The 20596-nt window shown below is 36.4% G+C and overlaps 1 protein-coding gene across 1 annotated transcript; it reads right to left on the minus strand.

Annotated features, from left to right (window-relative positions):
- Positions 1–640: 640 nt before the first annotated feature.
- Positions 641–3754, minus strand: LOC143569568 (rhodanese-like domain-containing protein 4A, chloroplastic). The gene is made up of 4 exons (XM_077055444.1): positions 3183–3754; positions 2051–2153; positions 1655–1870; positions 641–922 (listed from the first exon to the last, which is right to left on the minus strand). Exons 1-4 carry the CDS (start codon positions 3752–3754, stop codon positions 869–871), a joined length of 945 nt encoding a protein of 314 aa, XP_076911559.1. The 3' UTR covers positions 641–868.
- Between the last annotated feature and the right edge of the window lie 16842 nt (positions 3755–20596).

Here is a 20596-nt window from a genome sequence, read left to right on the forward strand (position 1 = left end):
CCAAAACAAATAATTAGTCGAACAAGTTACAAATAATTTTACCAAAACAAATAATTACAAGTAATGGTGAAACAAGTAATGGAAACAAGTTATATATAGGTTTGGCCCAAAAACCGGTTCCAACGGCTATATTACCGTTGGAACCGGTTCCAACGGATATATTGCCTCAAAAACCGGTTCCAACGGCTATATTACCGTTGGAACCGGTTCCAACGGCTATTTGGTGTCTAAAAAACCGGTTCCAACGGCTATATTACCGTTGGAACCGGTTCCAACGGCTAGTTTGACTTTTTGTTTGACCCTTGAAAAAAAACCCGTCGGAACCGGTTTTTCCGGGTACGACCCGAACCGGTTCCAAATAATAACCGGGTAGGAACCGGGTTGGAACCGGTACTGAAATATATATAGTAGAACCGGTCCCGATTTTCGGGTACAAAAATACCCAAACCGGGTATTGTTCCAACCGGGTTGGAACTGGAACCGGTTCCGGTTCGGTTCCACCGGTTAGGTTCCGGAACCGGTTTTTTTGTGCACGTCTAATTGAGTTTAAACATTAATTATACATATTATTGATTATAAATATACATATAAATTCTTTAAAAAAAAATCGGGCACAGCAGGGTCCCTCGGGCCGCCCTGCAAATAGATGCACAAAACAAACTATAGCATTTTAATAACTCAAATACAACACAACTATCCATCCTCAAATGAGTCAGTCAAAAAATTATTGCATTCCAGAGTGAGGTTCTTACATAAACCGTCATGTTTTACTCCTGACTGAACCACAGCCTATATATAAATCAAAAAGAAACAAATTGATTTGACTCGATGTTTACAAAATGAGTCTTCATGTAGAACGAACTTGGTTTCACTGTTGAGGCTTAGATGGTGTTGGAGAAGACGGTGGTTTCAAACCAGGATACTGCATTCAAAATTTTAGTATTATTAGTATTGCTTAATGTTGTCAACTTGTCGTTTAGTTGACGAAAAGATAGAGGTGGCCATTTTCACCCGAATAGGTCAGTCTTACGGTACTCGAGCTTGGCTCACTTGTTATTTATTAACTAATCTGAATATATTTAATACACTTTTCAGATATTTAGATATATTTTAATTATAATTTTTACATTTAAACATAATATATATTAGCTGCGTATATCTATCATAATTTTATATATACGAATAATTATTGCAAAAATATAGATAATTAATATATTAAACATAAATTATACAAAATTTAGCTTCATTTGGGCTCATGATCTTGCTCGAGCTCTATAAGTGAAGCTCGGGCTCATTTTAGGCTCAAGCTCGTTTAAGTATAGCTCGATTCAAGCTATTAGCAAACATATCTCGAGTAGTTCACGAGCAGCTAAACTCATTTACATCGCTAGCGTCGTTTACATGGCTAGCCAGTTTGTACCAAATAGTAGAATAAAAATATTGCTACAGAAGAAACACGCCAAATTTGATAAAACGTGTCAAAGGACACCTAGAATTTACAAATCAGCTTATTCAAAATAGTAATGTAATGGTAACCATGTTTTGACACTTTTTTCTCCAAAGGTTAAACTATTCGAACAAAAAGTGTTTTCCCACCTAAAATATTACCCGTTTTGACCCATACTCTGCCCATTTTCACACCTAAAAGTCTTACCATTGGATAAGGAGATGATGATCTTGTGTTCGGTTCCTTTGACTTATTGACATACCCATTACCGGTTTGCTTGACTTCGGCTACAGAATCTGGCTCGCTTTTGACCTCATTCGGTTGTACTTCAATTGCTCCATTGTTCTTTCCTTTCTTTGACTTTTTGACTTTTCTTTTCAGGTTAATGTGCACAGATGGCGGGAGTAACGTTTCTTGTATTTCCTATAAACCATAAATTAAAATGAGTCAGCATATCATAAAAAAAATCAATTTCGCACAAAAAAATAAATAAAATCATAGTAGTTTCGATTCACAAAAGGCAGTATTTGATAATAATACTAATAATAACAATAATATGTATTAAGAACAATATAATATATGATATATATATAGTAACGGTACCAGCCAGCCGTTTTTGCCTCTAACTCCGCCTCGGATCGCATACGCTTCTTTAAATCCGTTCTTGAACAATAACTCAGCTACCTTCATGGACTCACCATCAAAACTACCTTACAAACAAAACAAAGGAATCAAAAAACTTAACAAACTTCTAAGGGCATAGTTAAAAATAAAAGTACATGCAAGGGCAAGATAGTCATTTAGATTAGGTTTAAATCAGTGTTCTTCCCATTTAAATTGCCCACTTGAACCAAAGATCTATTGATTTATATCACTTATACAAATATCTCTATTCTTATTTCCACGAAATATGAATTATATTCAGTTTTATCCCAATTTGGCTACTTTTTAAAAAAATGTTACCTTAAAAACTCAAGAAACCCACAATAAAACCACGCCGAAGCTCAAGAAACCAACGAAAAACCACGTTGACCAATAATATAAGTTAAAAAACAGCTTGTGCCGGACAACTGGAAGCTGGTTGACGCTGAGGGTGCTCAACAAGTCGTTCGCGGGTCCAACCCGACACCAACCGAAAAACACAACCCATTTAACCAAACTCACTTTTGTTTTGCAAATTGTACTTCAAAATTACAATCTTACGACAAAAAAATGCAAATGTATATGAAAAGAGTTACATTTTAATCACAAGAAGATACGCTGATTTCTCTTTTAACGCTAACTTCTAAATATTAACAAAATAATGATAAAATTAAACACCTTTACATAAATTAAATAAAAAAACAAATAGGTTTTAGAAGTCAACCTGCAAACCCACCAAATTTATACTAAGACGACCCATTTAACTAAAGCAGTTCACAGGATTGAGACCTAAACTGACCCAAACCCGTGAATTTTCGAGTTAGATTCTAGTCATATCATCAACTCACACCGCACCTTCCCCCGTACACAAGGACAAAAACTAATGGATGGTGCCTTGCAGGATCCTTAAAATTCTCCTAGAGTTTCTTATCGTTTAACTTTATTGCAAATGATACTTGAAATAATGTGAATTTCTGTTACCGGACTTATGACATATAACACATTTGCAAAAGATTCAGTTGAAGTAATGAAACCGACCAATAATAGTATATGCAAAATTCAAAAAAAAAAAAAAAGAAATTTCAAAACTGACTTGTCAAGAATACAAAGAGTGGTATCTGCCGGATCTTTAATACTCTCCTTCACTCTCTTCACAAACCCCTCATCATCAGCAGCAGCAGCAGCAGGAAACTCAACGTGCACGACATTCTTATTCAAATACTTCAAATTAGGCGAAGCGAGAACCCGCAGCGTCTTGCTGTCCCTGATATCAAGAAGCTGCGAGTTGGGGTCATCTTGAAGCTTCTTGAAGGCATCAATGGCGGATATGAACTTGTACTTGCGCAGGTACTCTTGAGTTGCTGGAACGACAAACAGCCAAATGAAAACACACCCAGATACGAAAAACGGGTACTGGTTGAAGAAGTCATCGATTGAAACGAGGACTGATTCTAGGTCGATTTTGGCGGGTAATTGGTCCTGTTGGGAAGAATATGAAGAAAGGGGGAATTGGAATTGGAGATATGTGAAAAGGGTGGTGGATAAGGATAAAGATTGGGTTTTTAGAGTGGAAATGAAATGGGTTTTGGTGGATTTGGGTTTAGGGCTCTTGTTGCTTTGGGAAATCGAGGAAGAAGATGACAGGAGGATGGAGAGAGACTCCATGGGAGTAGAAGAGAAAGAAAGAAAGAAAGAAAGAACTAACAATAATGGTGAAACAATTGTTATCAAGGTCAGATATTGTGATAAGTAGGATGGTGCCGCTGACCATATATTATTAGCTTTTAACATGCGTGTTAGGCGTTATTTTAGTTTTTTTACTAACTGAGATTTTTTAGTTATTGTTTAGTTATTAAACTTAAAGGTTATATAAATTTATAAAATATATTATATTTATTAGTTGTAGTTAAAGTATAATTTATTTTGTTTTTTATTTATATTTCAAATTGGTTTCACTGGTCTAGTTAAACGCGACCCAACATTTTATTATTTAAGATGTGAATTTTTGTCTTAATATACATAAATGCATAATATGGCTTGTGTTATTTTCGTTTGTATTGAGTTGTTACGGCTCGTTGGTGATGTAGAACGTATGTGTAGTTTAATGGATCATCAAAAATGGGCTCTCATGTGTCTGTCAATTAATGTAGCCCAACATTTTGTTTTTTGTTGTTTAAAATATGTATTTTGTGCTTAATAGTGAATTGAGCTTTTAATAAATTGATGTATTTAAATTTCTATAGGCTAATTCTAGTTCGACGTCTATCTGAATGGGTACGTCATGTGTAATCATTTCATTTTTGGGTGAATTATTAATTTATTATATTTTTTCTAGTATGATATTTAGTTTGTAATTTTCTTATTATTTTGTATGTATTTGTTGTATTTATAGATTTTGTAGTTTAGTTATTGTTGTGTATTAAAAAAACATTTAATTTGTTAAATAGGTTTTATTCTTATCAAATATAATAGTTATATTACTTTATGAATTATATTATCGAAAATTTTATGATCATATGTAAAAACTAAGTTTTTACAAAATTTAATTTTTATTAATAATGTATACGTTTTTAATATTTATACATAAATTTTTGCATTATGAAGTTTTGTAGATTTATTTCTTTTTTATATTTTAAAATGGGTAATAATTGGAAGCTGTCATTTGAAAGTGACGATATAATGATAATAACCGTCTTTAGAAAACTCTTTTCTTTCCTTCTTTATCAAATCCTTCGTTTCATCTAACAATTAGAAATCCTAAGTTAATATTCCCCTTAGGACGAATTTTGTTGTTAAGTGGAAGTTTTGTAGGTTGTTGAAGGGATTTGTGTTTGTTCTTATTTTATTTAATCAAACATTATGTCACTAACAATTTACAACCAATTTTAAAATAATATATTGGTTTTAAATAATCTCAACTATCACATTTTGGTCACTGCCGATCATAACTAACGAAATGACTAATGACAGTTCCACCTTTTTATCATTTTTTTCCTACCAATGAACCCTGACTAACGAAATCCTAACGTCGTTAGTTTTCATGATTTGACATTCTTATTTGGCATATATGTGGCATGCTTATGTGACATATTGCACTGCCACCACCCCCACCACCATGGCAGTCACCACAACCACGACCGTCACCACCGCCAGTTTCCTAAAAATATTAAAATATTTTATACATGTTTTATTGGGTGAATTTTGACTTTTGAAGTCAAGCCAACAAGTTTAAAAAGAAGATAAACCATTAATATGAATCTTGTCACTTAACTTCTAGAGTTAACATGGTACTTCAATGAAACAAATGATAATACAAGCTTTAACATTGATGTCTCCTCCTGCCAAGTATGAAGTTGATATTATGACTCATTTATAAATAGTCCATTACAAAGCATGATTACAAAGAAATTATGTATACCTATTGTATCTTCTTTATCAGAAGAATTATACTTTAAGGAAACAATGGAGCTGAAATAACATTCATCTTTTGTCAATGTATTCATAAAATTCTGTCAAGATTAGGTCGGACTGCGTGAACCCGTTAGCATGATTACAAAAACACAATGCAATAAATTTTAGACGACTTTTAACTTGTGTGACCCATATGACCCTTTTAGGATTATGTTTTATTCTTAGTATTGTTAATTAGAGCTTGTAAATGTAGAAAGTTTTATGAAAGTGTTTATATAAATATATCTATAGTTACTACTCTAAAAATATACGCTATTTATTATAACTTCTAGATGTATTTCCATTCAGCTTACATGCTAATTTAAGCCTATAAAAGAACCGAACATTAACGAATGGTTAGGCTGGAAGTTCATCTTCGTTTATTCAAAAAACGAAAAAACATGAACATGCATTTTGTTTGTTCATTTATGTTCGTGAGCATCCAGTTATGTTCGTTTATTTACGTTGATGTATTTTCGTTCGTTTATGTTTTATAAACATCTAAGTAGTTATATATATATATGAAAATAAAAAGGGCTCGTTAAAATGAATGAGGTTAATTTAATGCACTAATTTAGATGTGTTTTCTGGATAAATTGTGATGTATTAGACTTGTTCATTTCCATTGCAAATTGTTCATTTAGATGTTAAATGAACCAACATGAATGCACACGGACATACCCTTATTTTTTATGAACGAACATGAACAAAGTAATGATAAGATACCTTGAAATACCATGGATTCCATTATGCCAACGGCCTAGTGTTTCCCATTTTCTGAAAGACGAAGCTAAATATTTTGGTCTAATTGTAAACAAAATATGTAACCTCCATTATGACCGAATCTCAATCAAATACGTTTCTTGTTAACACTGGACCGTTTATGATTTATGACCCCGCATCAATTGAGAAAGAAACCAACACCTTAAACTTTAACTTTCTAAACTTGTTGTATTGATAAATGAAGATATCTATTCCAAAATTGACCTTGTTTTCAACATGCTTGATATCTGATGATAAAATATTAGTAAGTTGCTACTCGCTACCCAAAACAACATCAGCAATGTTCTTGAAATAAAAATTTTTAATCATGTCAAACAACATTTGTGATTCTTTTGTAATAGAAAGTTGGCATTACCTACAAGTGATTATTTTCTTTTTAGATTTTTAATAAACAGATTATGGTAGTGATCATACTATTGTTGTAACAAAAATAATTATAAAAGGTAAAACAAAGTTGCATACCTTTTCTTTTTACCTAATTATAGAGACTTCATTCTCGTCTCACAAAACATGTCTTGTCTCACAAAAATGTATTCTTTGCTTATTTTTGATGAACTTCGTCGAAGATAAAACACGTTTGACACTACAATTATTAAGAGATTAATGTAAAAAAAAAGGTTTAAACTACATATTACCAACAAACAAAGGCACACACATACCCAAGAGCACATCATAAAAACATATTACATGTAGAGTAGAAACAACTGACCTTGAGTGTAATACCAAGACATTCTCATAAGATTGCTACTTCAAAGAAATAGCACGCAACTCAAGTTGCAAGAACAATTCTCCGTTTGTAATATTCGAAATTATATTATTTTTTTATTTATGTGCAAAACTGTAGATAACACGTTCGTTCAATTTAGATACTTAAACTTACAATTAAGTAAAACATATAGTAATATTGAGTTGAAAGTGAAGTTTGAAACACCAACAATATTGTTATCTAAAAAAATATATTATTAAACAAAGCCACATAAATCCACAAGTCAAACAAACATATGTGAAAAAAAAACAAAAACATTGCAAATTAAATAAGCATCTAAATTAAAGTGAGTTATTATCTACAAATAAATCAGGAGATAAAACAATTTACAAATCCTTATAATAAGTTATATCCCATCTGCATAAAAGAAATTATTTGATCATGAAACCCAAAATTTACTGGAATACCCCCACTGAAGTACTTAAGTAAATTAAACCCAATCAGCATGAAATTAAATTTCAAAAATAATTGTTTGATCATTAAAGTCAAACTTCACAAGAATACCCTACTGAGGTGTTTAGCCAAAAACATTAAAGCTACTATATTCAATAATCTGATACTTTAACTTTGAAAATAACAAAACCTAATAATCTTAAGCTTGAAGCCTCTAATTAAAATTATACATAAATTTGTAGATCACAATTTTGGAGTTTATCAGTAAAGCATCTAACATAAAATCAAGACAAATCTGAATGTGGTTAAACCTATAGAAACAAAATTAATAGTTGTAAAACATAGTACTTGTAGCAATCAGATCTTTTAACATCGATGAATAGCAGCGATGGCTTTCTTCTAGATCAATTAGAGTTTCATTGTAACAAACCGATCCAACCATATAAAAATAATAAAAATAATAATAGTAATAATAATAATAATAATAATAATAATAATAATAATAATAATAAATGTACATGATTTAGAAGGGTGTAAAGTTCCAGCGACTTATCCAGTCATGATTTTGTTATCGGGATCATAAACCTCAAATGATCAATAACTTATCCAGGCATAACGTAAAATGTAAGTCCTTTAGACGGATCTTTAAATGCGATATCACACAATCTCGTGATTATGCGGAAACTAACACGAGATGATTCAATATTAAGTAAACAAACACAATGAGAAAACTATGAATATGCTTCAAAACACATGTATATTGAACGTCTGGTGCTTAAGCACAATAGGTTACACAAAACCACCAATATGTGTTTGTTATGTCTCATACCGCTAACCCTATGATAAACCTAATTACATGGTTTATATAGATTTTACATACAAGCCCAAAACTATCCAAAAGCCCACCGAGATCCAAGAGATCACGGTTTACAATATATGCCCAAACAAGTACAAACCATACTAATACTAGCCCAACAATCTCCTGCTTTGTTTGTATCTTCAACGTTAATCGTGCTCAAGAATATTTGCGTCTGCCTCTTTGTAAGCACCAGTCCATAAACCTGTTCTGATAATCGATCCCACCATTCTTGTATACTCTTTAACAGCAAGCTCGTACAATGGTTCAGCCATAATTTGAAGTTGCTAAGAGTTTTAATATCCTTTTCGCCAAACTTCAATAAATCACGTGGATCGACAAATCGAAATTGCCCTTTTCGTAGACGGATAATGACCGTTGTCGTCTCACCATCATACGTCTAGAACTTCATCTCATCTAAAGCACCATCTAGTTATGGTAGACAAATGAATACAATGTTTTCATAACCGGACCGGATAGCGAACTGGTCGGGCAACTGGTTCACCGGTTCAACCGGTCAAACCGGTCAGACCGGTCCGAACGAATTCGGCTTAAAAATGATAGAAAAACAAATTTTTCAAAAAATATTTTTTAATAGGAAAACCGGTTCAACCGGTCTGGCTTTCCGGTCAAACCGGTTAGGACCAACCGATTTTCTGGATACCAAGCGAGCAGCATAGAACCGGACCGATTGGTGGACAGATTCCCAGTCGGACCGGTCCGGTTTTGACAACATTGAATGAATATGACTTGCCTTCTTAGTTGTCGGCCACATAACGCTGACCTTTGTCTTCCCCATCTTTGGATCTCGGACCCCTTTGCTTTTCTTTAAAAATAACTCAGTTGTGGTCATATTCGGGAATCCTCGATCAACTTGATTCCTCAAGAAGTTCCAGAAAATTATAGCCTTTTTGTCAGTGTTGGGGTTGTGAAAAGGAGCATTAATCAGGTCACTGAGATCAACCCTTGTCCAAGATCCAAAATCCTTCATATTCCTTTAATATCGTTACTCCCAAACCTTCTTTTCACCCACCACATGGCTTTATCAATAGAAAACCCCCAAGACAAGACACCTGATCGATCACCATACTTTTCTAAAAAAAACCCCTATTTGAATTCAACAATAAATTTATCCGGGTGATCGGAAGACTCCACGTTCTGATTTTAGTTCTTCATAATAAGATTCTTCTTTTGGATTCTTTCACTTTGTTCGGCTATCTTTAGAGGGGCAGCAAGGTATTGTTCCAGTGTTTCAGAAGCGTCTATGTTTTAAGCAGGACGCGCACTGGAACTACTACCTTGGCTGTCAGTAACTGCCTTTTCAGCAATGTCTTCATGATGTATATAAAAATATACATCTTTTTAGCATCAAATAATCTCTAAAAACTGCAACTTCTATTGTATAATATAGTTAAAATAACTACTTATCATGTTAAAATGTATTTTCAGGTGAATCTAAGCCTCAAACGAAGAAACGAATGAAAAACCAAAGAAAAACCAAAGAAAACCCAAGAAAACAGCAAAACATGGGGCTGTGCTTCAGAAAGCATGAAGCTGTGCTTCTAAAAGCATGGGGATGTGCTTCTAGAAACACGGGGCTGTGCTTCTGGAAGCACGGGGTCGTGCTTACTTATCAGAAATGACAAAAATCTATAAGAAAAGACAAAATAGTTGACAACTAGACACGGGGCCGTGCTAAAATGGACACGGGGCCGTGGTCACCTTTCAGAAATGACAAAAATAATTAGCACATGTCACTAAAAGCACGGGGCCGTGCTTCAATGGACACTGGGTCGTGGTCACCTTTCAGAAACGCCAATAAGAATTAGCACATGTCACTAAAAAGCACGGGGCTGTGCCTCAGGAAGCACGGGGCCGTGGTGAGTCATCATGTACGATCTAACAACATGCAACTAGGACACGTAGACACGGGGCCATGCTTAATAAAGCACGGCGCCGTGCTTCTATCTCCAGACAGCCTATAAATAGAGGCTCTTGTGTCATTTGAGAAGTGTGCCATGAAAAGAGTTCTATCCGAATAAAAACACACACTAACACTCATATTGAAGATCTAGTGAAGAGTGTGAAGGCTTGGAGGTCATCACCATCAACCATCATCATCATTAAGAAGGAAGATTCATCTACATTTGGTTAGATTGTTCAAGTTTAATCATGTGTTTGTTATCATCATCCATCCTAATGTTAATCACCATGCTCATTATGAGCTAAACTCATTTACCATCTAAAATCTATGAAGAAGCTTTGTTTTACTTGATAATTAGTTAAAACATGTGGTGTAGTCTAGTAAAGTATATGATTATCTTACAGTTATCTTTTGATGAGAAATGTTTCACCATCTTAAATTACTAATTCAAAGTTGGGGATTGTCAATTATATTGGCAATCGTTCATGATCGATTCATGTTCTTGAAAGATAGAAATACTTTGATACATTATCGAAACATGGATCCTTATATTGTACTTAGAAATGATGAGATATAAGTTATGATGTATTTCTCTGAGTCTTGGTAATCCGAAAATGGCTTTGCTTAGGATATCATGCTAGTTAAAGAAATTATATGTTAATGGAATGTGTAATTATAACCTACATAAATCAACCAAGGGGAGGCTGTGTGACTAAACTACAACCACCCGAAGTTGTTAGAATTGGTATTTGAGAAATCGAAGTTAATCCTAATATTTCTACTTTACGAAACTACTTGCCAACTTAAATTGACATCATTGAGGTGGCATGACATTAGGAAAGGGTGGACTTTAAAATGCGCATGTTACCTCCTTAGTGCCAAATATGCTCACTTAAAGTTTAAGGAGCTATCTATCATATATTGATATGACAAGTTTACCACATGTTTGAATATTAATTATCAATGCTAAAATGGAGTGGATTCTTGATCTTATATGGTAACCTTCGCATAATTGAAAAACTCGTTTAGAATCTCTCGTCTTGGTCACCTATATATTATATATAAGTATATATATTTTATAAAAAGTTCGAAAATTAACCCAAAAATGATTAAAACCTCCGATTAAAGTAAAACAACGATTTATTATTAGAAACATTTGTGTCCACGGATCGATACTTGGTTCTTACCAATACTATTCTACATATACTAAAGGTACACCTGCCTATTTTGTGTGTTTTTAGTCTTTGTAGAAATCAAGTTTTTGGCGCCGTTGCCGGGGACACGTACGTTTCTAAGAACGATCCAAGTTTTAATTTAATCATTGTCTATAATTGTATAAATTTTTCTTTACTTTTATTATATTTCATTTTTTTACTAACTATTAAACTATATAATTTTACGGCTAGACTAATTTTAACTTTTCTTTACCTTTACTTTAGGTTAATTAATTTAGACTTTAGTTTTGTTTAAAATAGCTTAGCCTAACTCGTAGTTTAACTTAGACTAATCTTAGCTAACTTTTGCTGTAGTTTTAATTTTGATTTAGTCCCATGTATGTCCTTTACTTTTGAGCCTGAGCTTGTTTCTCCAATTTCTGAACCAGAACGACTCTTTCGTCGACGAACTCGTAAACGGGCTACAGAAACCGCCGAAGCAATCAAAGACGAATCAGTAGACGCCACCACATTAGGAGAAAGTCAAACAGAAGAAATGATGGCGGCCCAGAACAATGAGCCGAACATGAGCCAATATGCCAAGCCAACTATCGAAGGCTACGGCAATGGAGTGCCTCCACCCGATATCACCGAACATTTCGAAATCAAATCAAGCACCATTCACATGGTGGAAAATTCAGTTCAATTTCACGGTCTCCTCGATGAAGACCCTCTTTCTCATATATCTCGATTCTTACGAATCTGCGGAACCTTTAAAATTCAAAACTGTTCAGAAGATCAAATCAAACTCAAACTCTTTCCTTTCTCTCTAAGGGGTCAAGCCTTAGAATGGATAGAATCTCTTTCCTCTGGTTCCATCACTACCTGGGACCAGATGGTTGAACAGTTTCTCCTTAAATACTTTCCACCTGATAAAACTGCCAAATACCGAGCCAGCATTACCAGATTCCGGACCGATGATGATGAATCGCTACACGCAGCATGGGAAAGATACAAAAGTCTTCTGAGAAGATGCCCACACCATGGACTGAGCGTATGGTTACAAGTACAAACTTTCTTTGACGCACAATCCAGTCAAAACAAACAGGCGATCGACCAAATCGCTGGTGGAGACCTGGGATCCAAATCACCTAACGAAGCATTTAAAGTCCTGGAGAAAGCCGCAAAGAAGAGTTTCGCTTATAACCCACCAAGATATACACCTACCCATAAAGTAATACACCCGTCGATTCCAATAATTTTGTCACAGCACAGCTTGAAGCCCTTTCTAAAAAATTCGAACAACTTCAAGCCGAGCTATTAAAAACCAGACTCACCTGTGACACTTGTGGATGAAGTCATAAAACAAGCGACTGTAAGCAAGTCATTATGGCCATGGAAGAAGTCTATTTCATCGCTCGTCAGAACAACGCTTTCAGCAACAACTACAATCCAGGATGGAGAAACCACCCGAATTTCAGCTGGAAAGACGGAGGTAACTCTCAAACTTCACCAGGATTCAAAAAAAGATTGATGAATCAATCCTTCCAGCCTAAACCTCAATTTCAAGATCAAAGTTCTAGCAGCCATCAAAACCCAAGCTACTCTAAGATCGAAGAAATGTTAATCCAACTCATGACCAAAACAAATGAAGCAGAAAAGAAGGCCGACTCAAGAGCTGTTGATATCAGTGGAGTGTTGTTAAAAAATGAAGCCGATCTCAAAAGTCAACAAGCATCACTTCAGATTCTAGAAACTCAAGTTGGACAAATTGCCCGACAATTATCCGAAAGACCACCTGGAACTCTTCCAAGGAACACAATTACCAACCCGAATGCGACAGCTAACGCTGTTACACTCAGAAGTGGTACAACTACTGTTACCTCACCCACTTCAGAACCAGTTACGGAAAATTAGTCTCCTAATGAAAAGCATGATAGACTGACCCCGACGGGCACCGTACAACCCAAGGAACTAGTCTGAACTTATGCTCCACCTATTCCATACCCTGGAAGGCTGAAGCAGGAACGTTTGGAAGCTCAGTACGGGAGGTTTTTAGAACTCTTCAAACAACTCCATATCAGCATCACTTTTGTCGAAGCCATCGCTAAAATGCCAAAATATGCCAAGTTTCTCAAAGAAGTGCTGACAAACAAAAGGAAGCTGGAGGAACTCTCACATGTCACCCTAAGTGAAGAATGTTCAACAGTCCTCCAAAGCAAGCTGCCAGCAAAAATGACCGATCCAGGGAGCTTTACTATCTCTTGTCTTATAGGAAATTTGTCTGTTAGCAATGCCCTGATTGACCTAGGAGCTAGTATTAATTTAATGCCTTATGCAGTTTTTGCAAAACTAGGGATAAGAGAACCAAAGCCCACCCGCATGAGCATTCAATTAGCTGACCGATATGTCAAATATCCTCAGGTCATTGTTGAAAACATGCTTGTCAAGATTGACAAATTTGTTTTCCCAGTAGATTTTGTGATTTTAGACATGGAGGAAGACAAAAGTGTACCTCTGATTTTAGGAAGACCCTTTTTAGCCACCGCAAAGGCTATTATTGATGTTTGTACCGACAAGCTCACTCTCAGGGTCAATGACGAGGCAATCACTTTTGACATAGGAAAATCTATGCAATATTCGCAACAGCACCATGACACATTATACTGTGTCGACATCATAGATTCCATCGTGATTTGCTATATGCGAGATTCCTCCATTAATACACCACTAGAAACACAAGTCTTAGACAAAACACTCAACATACCCATATTAGAAAATGAAAATATCAAAGACGAGTATCAGGAAGCATCAAAAATAATATATGAAATCACTGAATACAATGAAAAATGAAAACCATCAATCGAAGAACCACCAGCCTTAGAGTTAAAAGAACTACCAAATCATCTCGAATACGCCTTTTAGAAAAAGATTCTCAACTCCCAGTAATTATTTCATCTCACCTTTCCAAAGAAGAGAAAGACGAACTTCTTAAGGTTCTTAAAAACCACAAGAAGGCCATCGCATGGAAGATAATGGATATCAAGGGCATCAGTCACTCCTTTTGTACTCACAAAATTCTCATGGAGGAAGAATACAAACCCGTGGTCCAACATCAAAGACGTCTCAATCCCAACATGCAAGATGTGGTGAAGAAGGAAGTAATCAAACTACTTGATGCCGGATTAATCTACCCAATCTCGAATTCACCTTGGGTAAGTCCCGTTCAAGTGGTACCCAAGAAGGGAAGAATGACGGTCGTAATGAACGAGAAGGACGAGTTGATACCGATGAGAACCATCACAGGCTGGCGAGTTTGCATTGATTACCGGAAGCTTAATGACGCCACAAGAAAAGATCATTTTCCACTTCCTTTCATCGATCAAATGCTTGAGCGATTATCTGGAAAAATGTTCTACTGTTTTCTTGACGGATTTTCCGGATATTTCCAAATTCCTATTGCTCCTGAAGATTAGGAGAAAACCACTTTCACATGTCCATACGGAACCTTCGCTTATCAAAGAATGTCATTCGGATTATGTAATTCTCCAGCCACCTTCCAACGTTGTATGGTGGCCATCTTTCATGAAATGATCGAAAACTTGATGGAAGTCTTCATGGACGACTTCTCAGTCTTTGGAGATTCATTTGATCATTGTTTAAACAACCTCGACAAAATTTTAACCAGATGTGAAGAAGTAAATCTAGTACTCAACTGGGAAAAATGCCACTTTATGGTAAAGGAAGGCATTGTTCTCGGTCACAAGATATCCCAAGCAGGACTATAAGTTGATAGAGCCAAAATAGAAACCATATCCAAACTTCTACTGCCAACTTCAGTCAAAGCCATTAGAAGTTTTCTAGGTCACGCAGGTTTCTACCGCCGCTTCATAAAAGACTTTTCCAAAATTTCTAGACCTATGACCAAACTTCTGTAGAAAGATGCACCCTTCGTCTTCTCTGAAGAATGTGTTGAATCATTCAACATATTAAAAGACAAACTTGTCAACACACCAATCATGACTACACCCGATTGGACCCTTCCATTCGAGATCATGTGCGATGCAAGTGACTTTGCAGTTGAGCCGTACCCGGACAACACAAAGAAAAACACTTTCACCCAATTTACTATGCGAGTAAAACACTTATTGATGCACAAGAAAACTACACAACAACAGAAAAAGATTTATTAGCAGTACTTTTCGCCTTTTAAAAGTTTAGATCCTACCTAGTTCTTTCCAAAACCATAGTCTACACCGACCATGTCGCCATACGTTACCTCTTCAACAAACAAGATGCCAAACCTAGACTTATCCGATGGATCCTACTACTCCAAGAATTCGATATAGAAGTCAAGGACAAGAGAGGAGCAGAGAATGTAGCCGCAGAGCATCTCTCACGCTTAGAACGCCCAGCTTCAGAAGAACATCACGAGGAAATCATCAATGATAATTTTCCACATGAAGTTCTCATGCATATCCAAGAAGTCATAGAGGAGAAAGACGAGAGTCCTTGGTATGCCGACTTCGCAAACTACCTATCTTGTAGAATCCTAAGAAAAGGACTTACTCATCAACAACGGAAAAAAATTCTTTTCCGACCTTAATATCTACTTCTGGGAAGATCCATACTTGTTTAGGATAGGTGCTGATCAAGTTATTCGTAGGTGTGTAGCAGGCAAGGAAGCCTTAGATATTCTCAAACACTGCCATGAAGGACCAACTGGTGGACACCACGGTACCGCCACTATGGTTAGAAAAGTGTTTGATGCAGGATTCTTCTGGCCCACCATATACAAAGATACACATACTTTGATCCAATCATGCGATGCTTGTCAAAGAGCCGGGAACATCTCATCCAAAAATGAGATGGCTCAAAAATGCATTCAAATTTGTGAAATCTTTGATGTATGGGGAATAGATTTCATGGGCCCATTTTCGAACTCATTTGGAAATAAATACATCATTGTAGCAGTCGATTACGTATCTAAATGGGTAGAGGCACAATCCCTTCCCACTAACGATGCTCGAGTTGTTGTAAGATTCCTGAAAAGATTATTTTCACGATCGGCACTCCAAAAGCCCTAATCAGCGACAGAGGTACCCACTTCTGTAACGCTCTGATGGACAAAGTCTTAGCAAGATATGGGGATCACCACCGACTGGCAACACCATATCACCCTCAGACTAGTGGGCAAGTAGAGGTCTCAAATCGAGGAATTAAAAGGATTTTATAAAGAACTGTAGGAATGAATCGCAAGAATTGGGCAAAAAAATTAGATGACGCTTTGTGGGCCCTCAGGACGGCTTACAAAACTCCCATAGGAATGACACCCTTCAAACTCGTTTATGGGAAAGCATGTCATCTTCCAGTAGAATTAAAACACAAAGCCTACTGGGCTCTCAGAGCAGTAAACTTTGATCTAACGTCCGATGGCATAAACCGGGAAGATCAAATTCGCAAGCTCGAGGAACTGAGAACATTGGCATATGAAAATTCCTGGTCCTATAAGGAAAAGACTAAAAGCCTGCACGACGCCCATTTAAAAGGAAAAAACGAAATTCCAAGCTGGCGACCGTGTACTGTTATACAACACTCGTTTACGTCTTTTCCCAGGAAAATTGAAATCTCGATGGACAGGTTCGTACATATGACGTGTGGGTAAAAGTACATGCTTTAAGTGATTTATATTGTGTGTTTTACTTGTTTATATGTATCGAACACAAATACTTTGATAGGTTTTATGTTTACAGGTGTGCGGAGCTTAACGGAGCTTAAAGAAGCTAACTTGGAGCATTTATGATGGAGTGAAAATGAAATTAATGATGTATGAGATGATAGAGAATTGAAATACGAAGACGTGGCCGCAAACGGGGAGGAAATCGGAGTTGAAACGAAGATTCTATGAAGAAAACAGTTTCAGCCTAGCAGGACCGTAAGGCAGTGGGTGCAGACCGTAAGCTACGGTCAGACCGTATACTACAGTGGCTGACCGTAGCTTATGGTCAGACTGTAGCACCGTAGCTTACGGTCTGGTCTGATGAAAAAAGGGAATTTGGTGATATTCTTCTATATTTAAGGCCCAAAAACCCTAAGATCGATTCTATTCATTCATAATCAGTTTTGGGACTTCTTGGAGGCTATCATACATCATCCTAACACTTACAAATCCCTACAATCATCCATGTTATCACCATCTCAACCAAGAATCAAGATCTTCAAGATGTATATGCTAGTCTAAAGCTTTTGTGACCATCTCCAGGAGTAGGGTTGTGTTTGTAAGCAAGACCTTTTGATATTTGAATCTTTATATTGGAACTAACGTTGATCAATCATCCGGTTGATTAACCTTTTATGTTTGTTTATGTATTCAACAGTTTTTCATAATTGAATGTTTTGTGATTTTATCAGTTTATTGATTTGTGGTCATCAACTTTTAGGATTAAGTCTTTGAGTCATTGACCCGTTTATCTTTAGCCATTAAATCACTTATATATATCAAACCCTAAAACTGGTAATCAATTAGGTTATTATTTATCCAAACCAATTGTTCGGATTAAGTTCTGTTTAGTCTTTTGATTATAGGTGTAATCAAACGAATTTTCCAAAGAAGTTTAATCAATTGGTCTAGTCTACTTCACAACCTGAAACCTGGAGTTGGTTATCTTTCTCTTAATTGTTTTACAACCAAACAATATTTAAACCGCTTGACATCGTCTATTCACATTAATTATTTTTATAATAAAATTTGAGTTTAACTTGCACTTTCCACTAATTCCCTGTGGATTCGACACCTTACTTGCCCTAGCTAGTAAGGTATTTTATAAATGTTTTTGATTGACCTTTCGACATCGATCAAAATGGCGCCGTTGCTGGGGAAACAACGTGCAAAGTGCTAGTTTAGCTTAGTTTTTAGTTTTTAGTTTTTGTTCTTTAATTTTTCTTCGTTGATTTTATGCAGGGTGTTAGTGTTTGTGTCTGTGCAGGTAACTTCACAAGTTGATGCAGACAAGATATTCCCTTGAGAAAGAGCCGCTCTAGTTTGATCCCGAAATCGAGAAAACATCAAGACGAAACCGGGCAGCTCAGAAAACCACACTTAACCAAATACCCGAAATCATAACACCAAAAGAAGAAAGCATGAGTAACCGAAACCGAAGAGACCCAAATGTTTACCAATCACATAACCAAGAATAACCAGTTCCACAAAACCAGAATGTTAATCGTGACAGAAACCGAAATCTGTTCAACCAAAGAGATGATAACCGTAATCACAGGCGGCGGTTTAACGGGGATGACAACTTGTCAATCAGATCCACCCCAGTGAACCGTCAAAGACCCAATTATTTGAGAAAGGAAAGATCCGAGGTTAATCGTGCTCGTGCACGAGTGGAAAATTGGCTGATAGGGGACGACCTTGGTTTCGATTCTGAGGATGAGGAGGAGTTTAGGGATGGACAGGGGAGTCGACATTAGCAACAAGATCCCCGTGATGACCAAGAAATTCAACAGAATCATCCAGAAAATCAGCATAGAGATCGAGAACCAAGACGCCAGCAAGATCGTGAATAACGGGCACCGTGTTACGAGTTTAATGATGGGGTGCCAAGGGAATATGTCCCACCACCAGTCAGAGGAGTTCAAAGTCATTTCATTCCACAAGTGGCCACAAACCCTCTACCAATCATTATCCCGGTCAGAAATGGAAGGACTTTTTCGGTAAGGCAGAATAGTTTGACGGGGTTACCTATATTTCATGGGAAGGCTACAGAAGAACCATACATACACTTGAGTGATTTCAACTCATCTCAAGTCAAGGATTTACCGTGGAAGAGGTAAAGATGGTAGTCTTCCAGTTTAATTTGAAAGATGCGGCAAAACAGTAGTTTCTATCGTTGCCATTAGCTAGTATTTTCACTTGGGGAGATTTGGCACAATAGTTTTTAGATGATTATTATACTCCGCATAGAACCCCTGAGGCCCGCAACAACATTCGAAACTTTCAGCAAATCACCGGTGAAACTTTTTATGAATCATTCCAAAGGTTTAAACGATTGTTGAGGACTTGTCCGCATCATGGGATTGCCTTATGGGAATTGATAAAGGCATTCCATGATAGTCTCTCAAATGATGATGTTCGTGACCTCCATGCCACAACGAATGGATCTTTTCTTGAAAATGATGAAAACGAGGATTGGGGACATTTGGAGAGACATGCGACTAATTCAAAGAGACAAGCACAGTCGAACAGGATGTCAAAAAGGTCAGTGGTAAAAGCAGTTGAAAGTCATGGGTCAGATGATAGAATGGATAGACTGGAAAATAAGATGGATAGGTTGTTGGTTGCAGGTGTACAAGGAGCTGGAAAGTTGGGAAAAACTTATCCGGTATGTGAAGGTTGTGGTGAATTGGGACACGAGGTTGCGAGTTGTGGGGTTGTCCAAGATGAAGAAACTGAAGAAGAAGAAGAGGTCAACTATGTACAGGGTGAAAAGAAATACAATAATATGAGTTCAAATACTTATCATCCGGGCCTCAGGAATCATCCAAACTTCAGTTATGGAAATCCGAATACGCAACAAAACTTGAATTTTCAGGGTAGTTTTCAGAAGATAGGCTATCAGTCGAACCAGAAGCAATATGGTAATAGTTCGAGTAGCGGTCATAGTGGGTACAATCAGAGAAATTCTGGGGGTTATAACAAAGGTTATCAAAAGAACTATCGGCAGGGACAAGGAAATTCTTCGGGTAACAAAGACGAGTCTATGAAAGACATTATGGATTTTTTGAATGAGATGAAGAGAGATCAAGAATCTCAAAATAAGGTTTTAAATCAAATGAAGGCAGATCAAGAGACTCAGAATAAGTCATTGAATAAGAGGTTGGAGCTTCAAGAGAAGGCAAATGCTGCGAGAGATAAACAGGTGAGTCAACTGGCTGAAGAAATGGCGAGCCTAAAGCGAAATACATCCAAATTACCGAGTGACACTTTGAAGAATCCTAGCCACCAGAATAACAGTTCTTCAAGTGGGAAGAATACCCACATTAACCAGGTAAGTACCCTTCGGAATGGTAAGGTTTATGATAACGGGGTGAACCCACCATCATCCTTTGTTGAAGGACTGGTGGAGGATTTGGGAGAAAATGGGAACAGTGATGATGAGGTGGAGATCATACAAAT

Source organism: Bidens hawaiensis, unplaced genomic scaffold (assembly GCF_021521415.1).
Source record: "Bidens hawaiensis isolate Kalapana, Puna unplaced genomic scaffold, B.hawaiensis_p1.1 tig00024618_1, whole genome shotgun sequence".
NCBI classification, from domain to species: Eukaryota; Viridiplantae; Streptophyta; class Magnoliopsida; order Asterales; family Asteraceae; genus Bidens; species Bidens hawaiensis.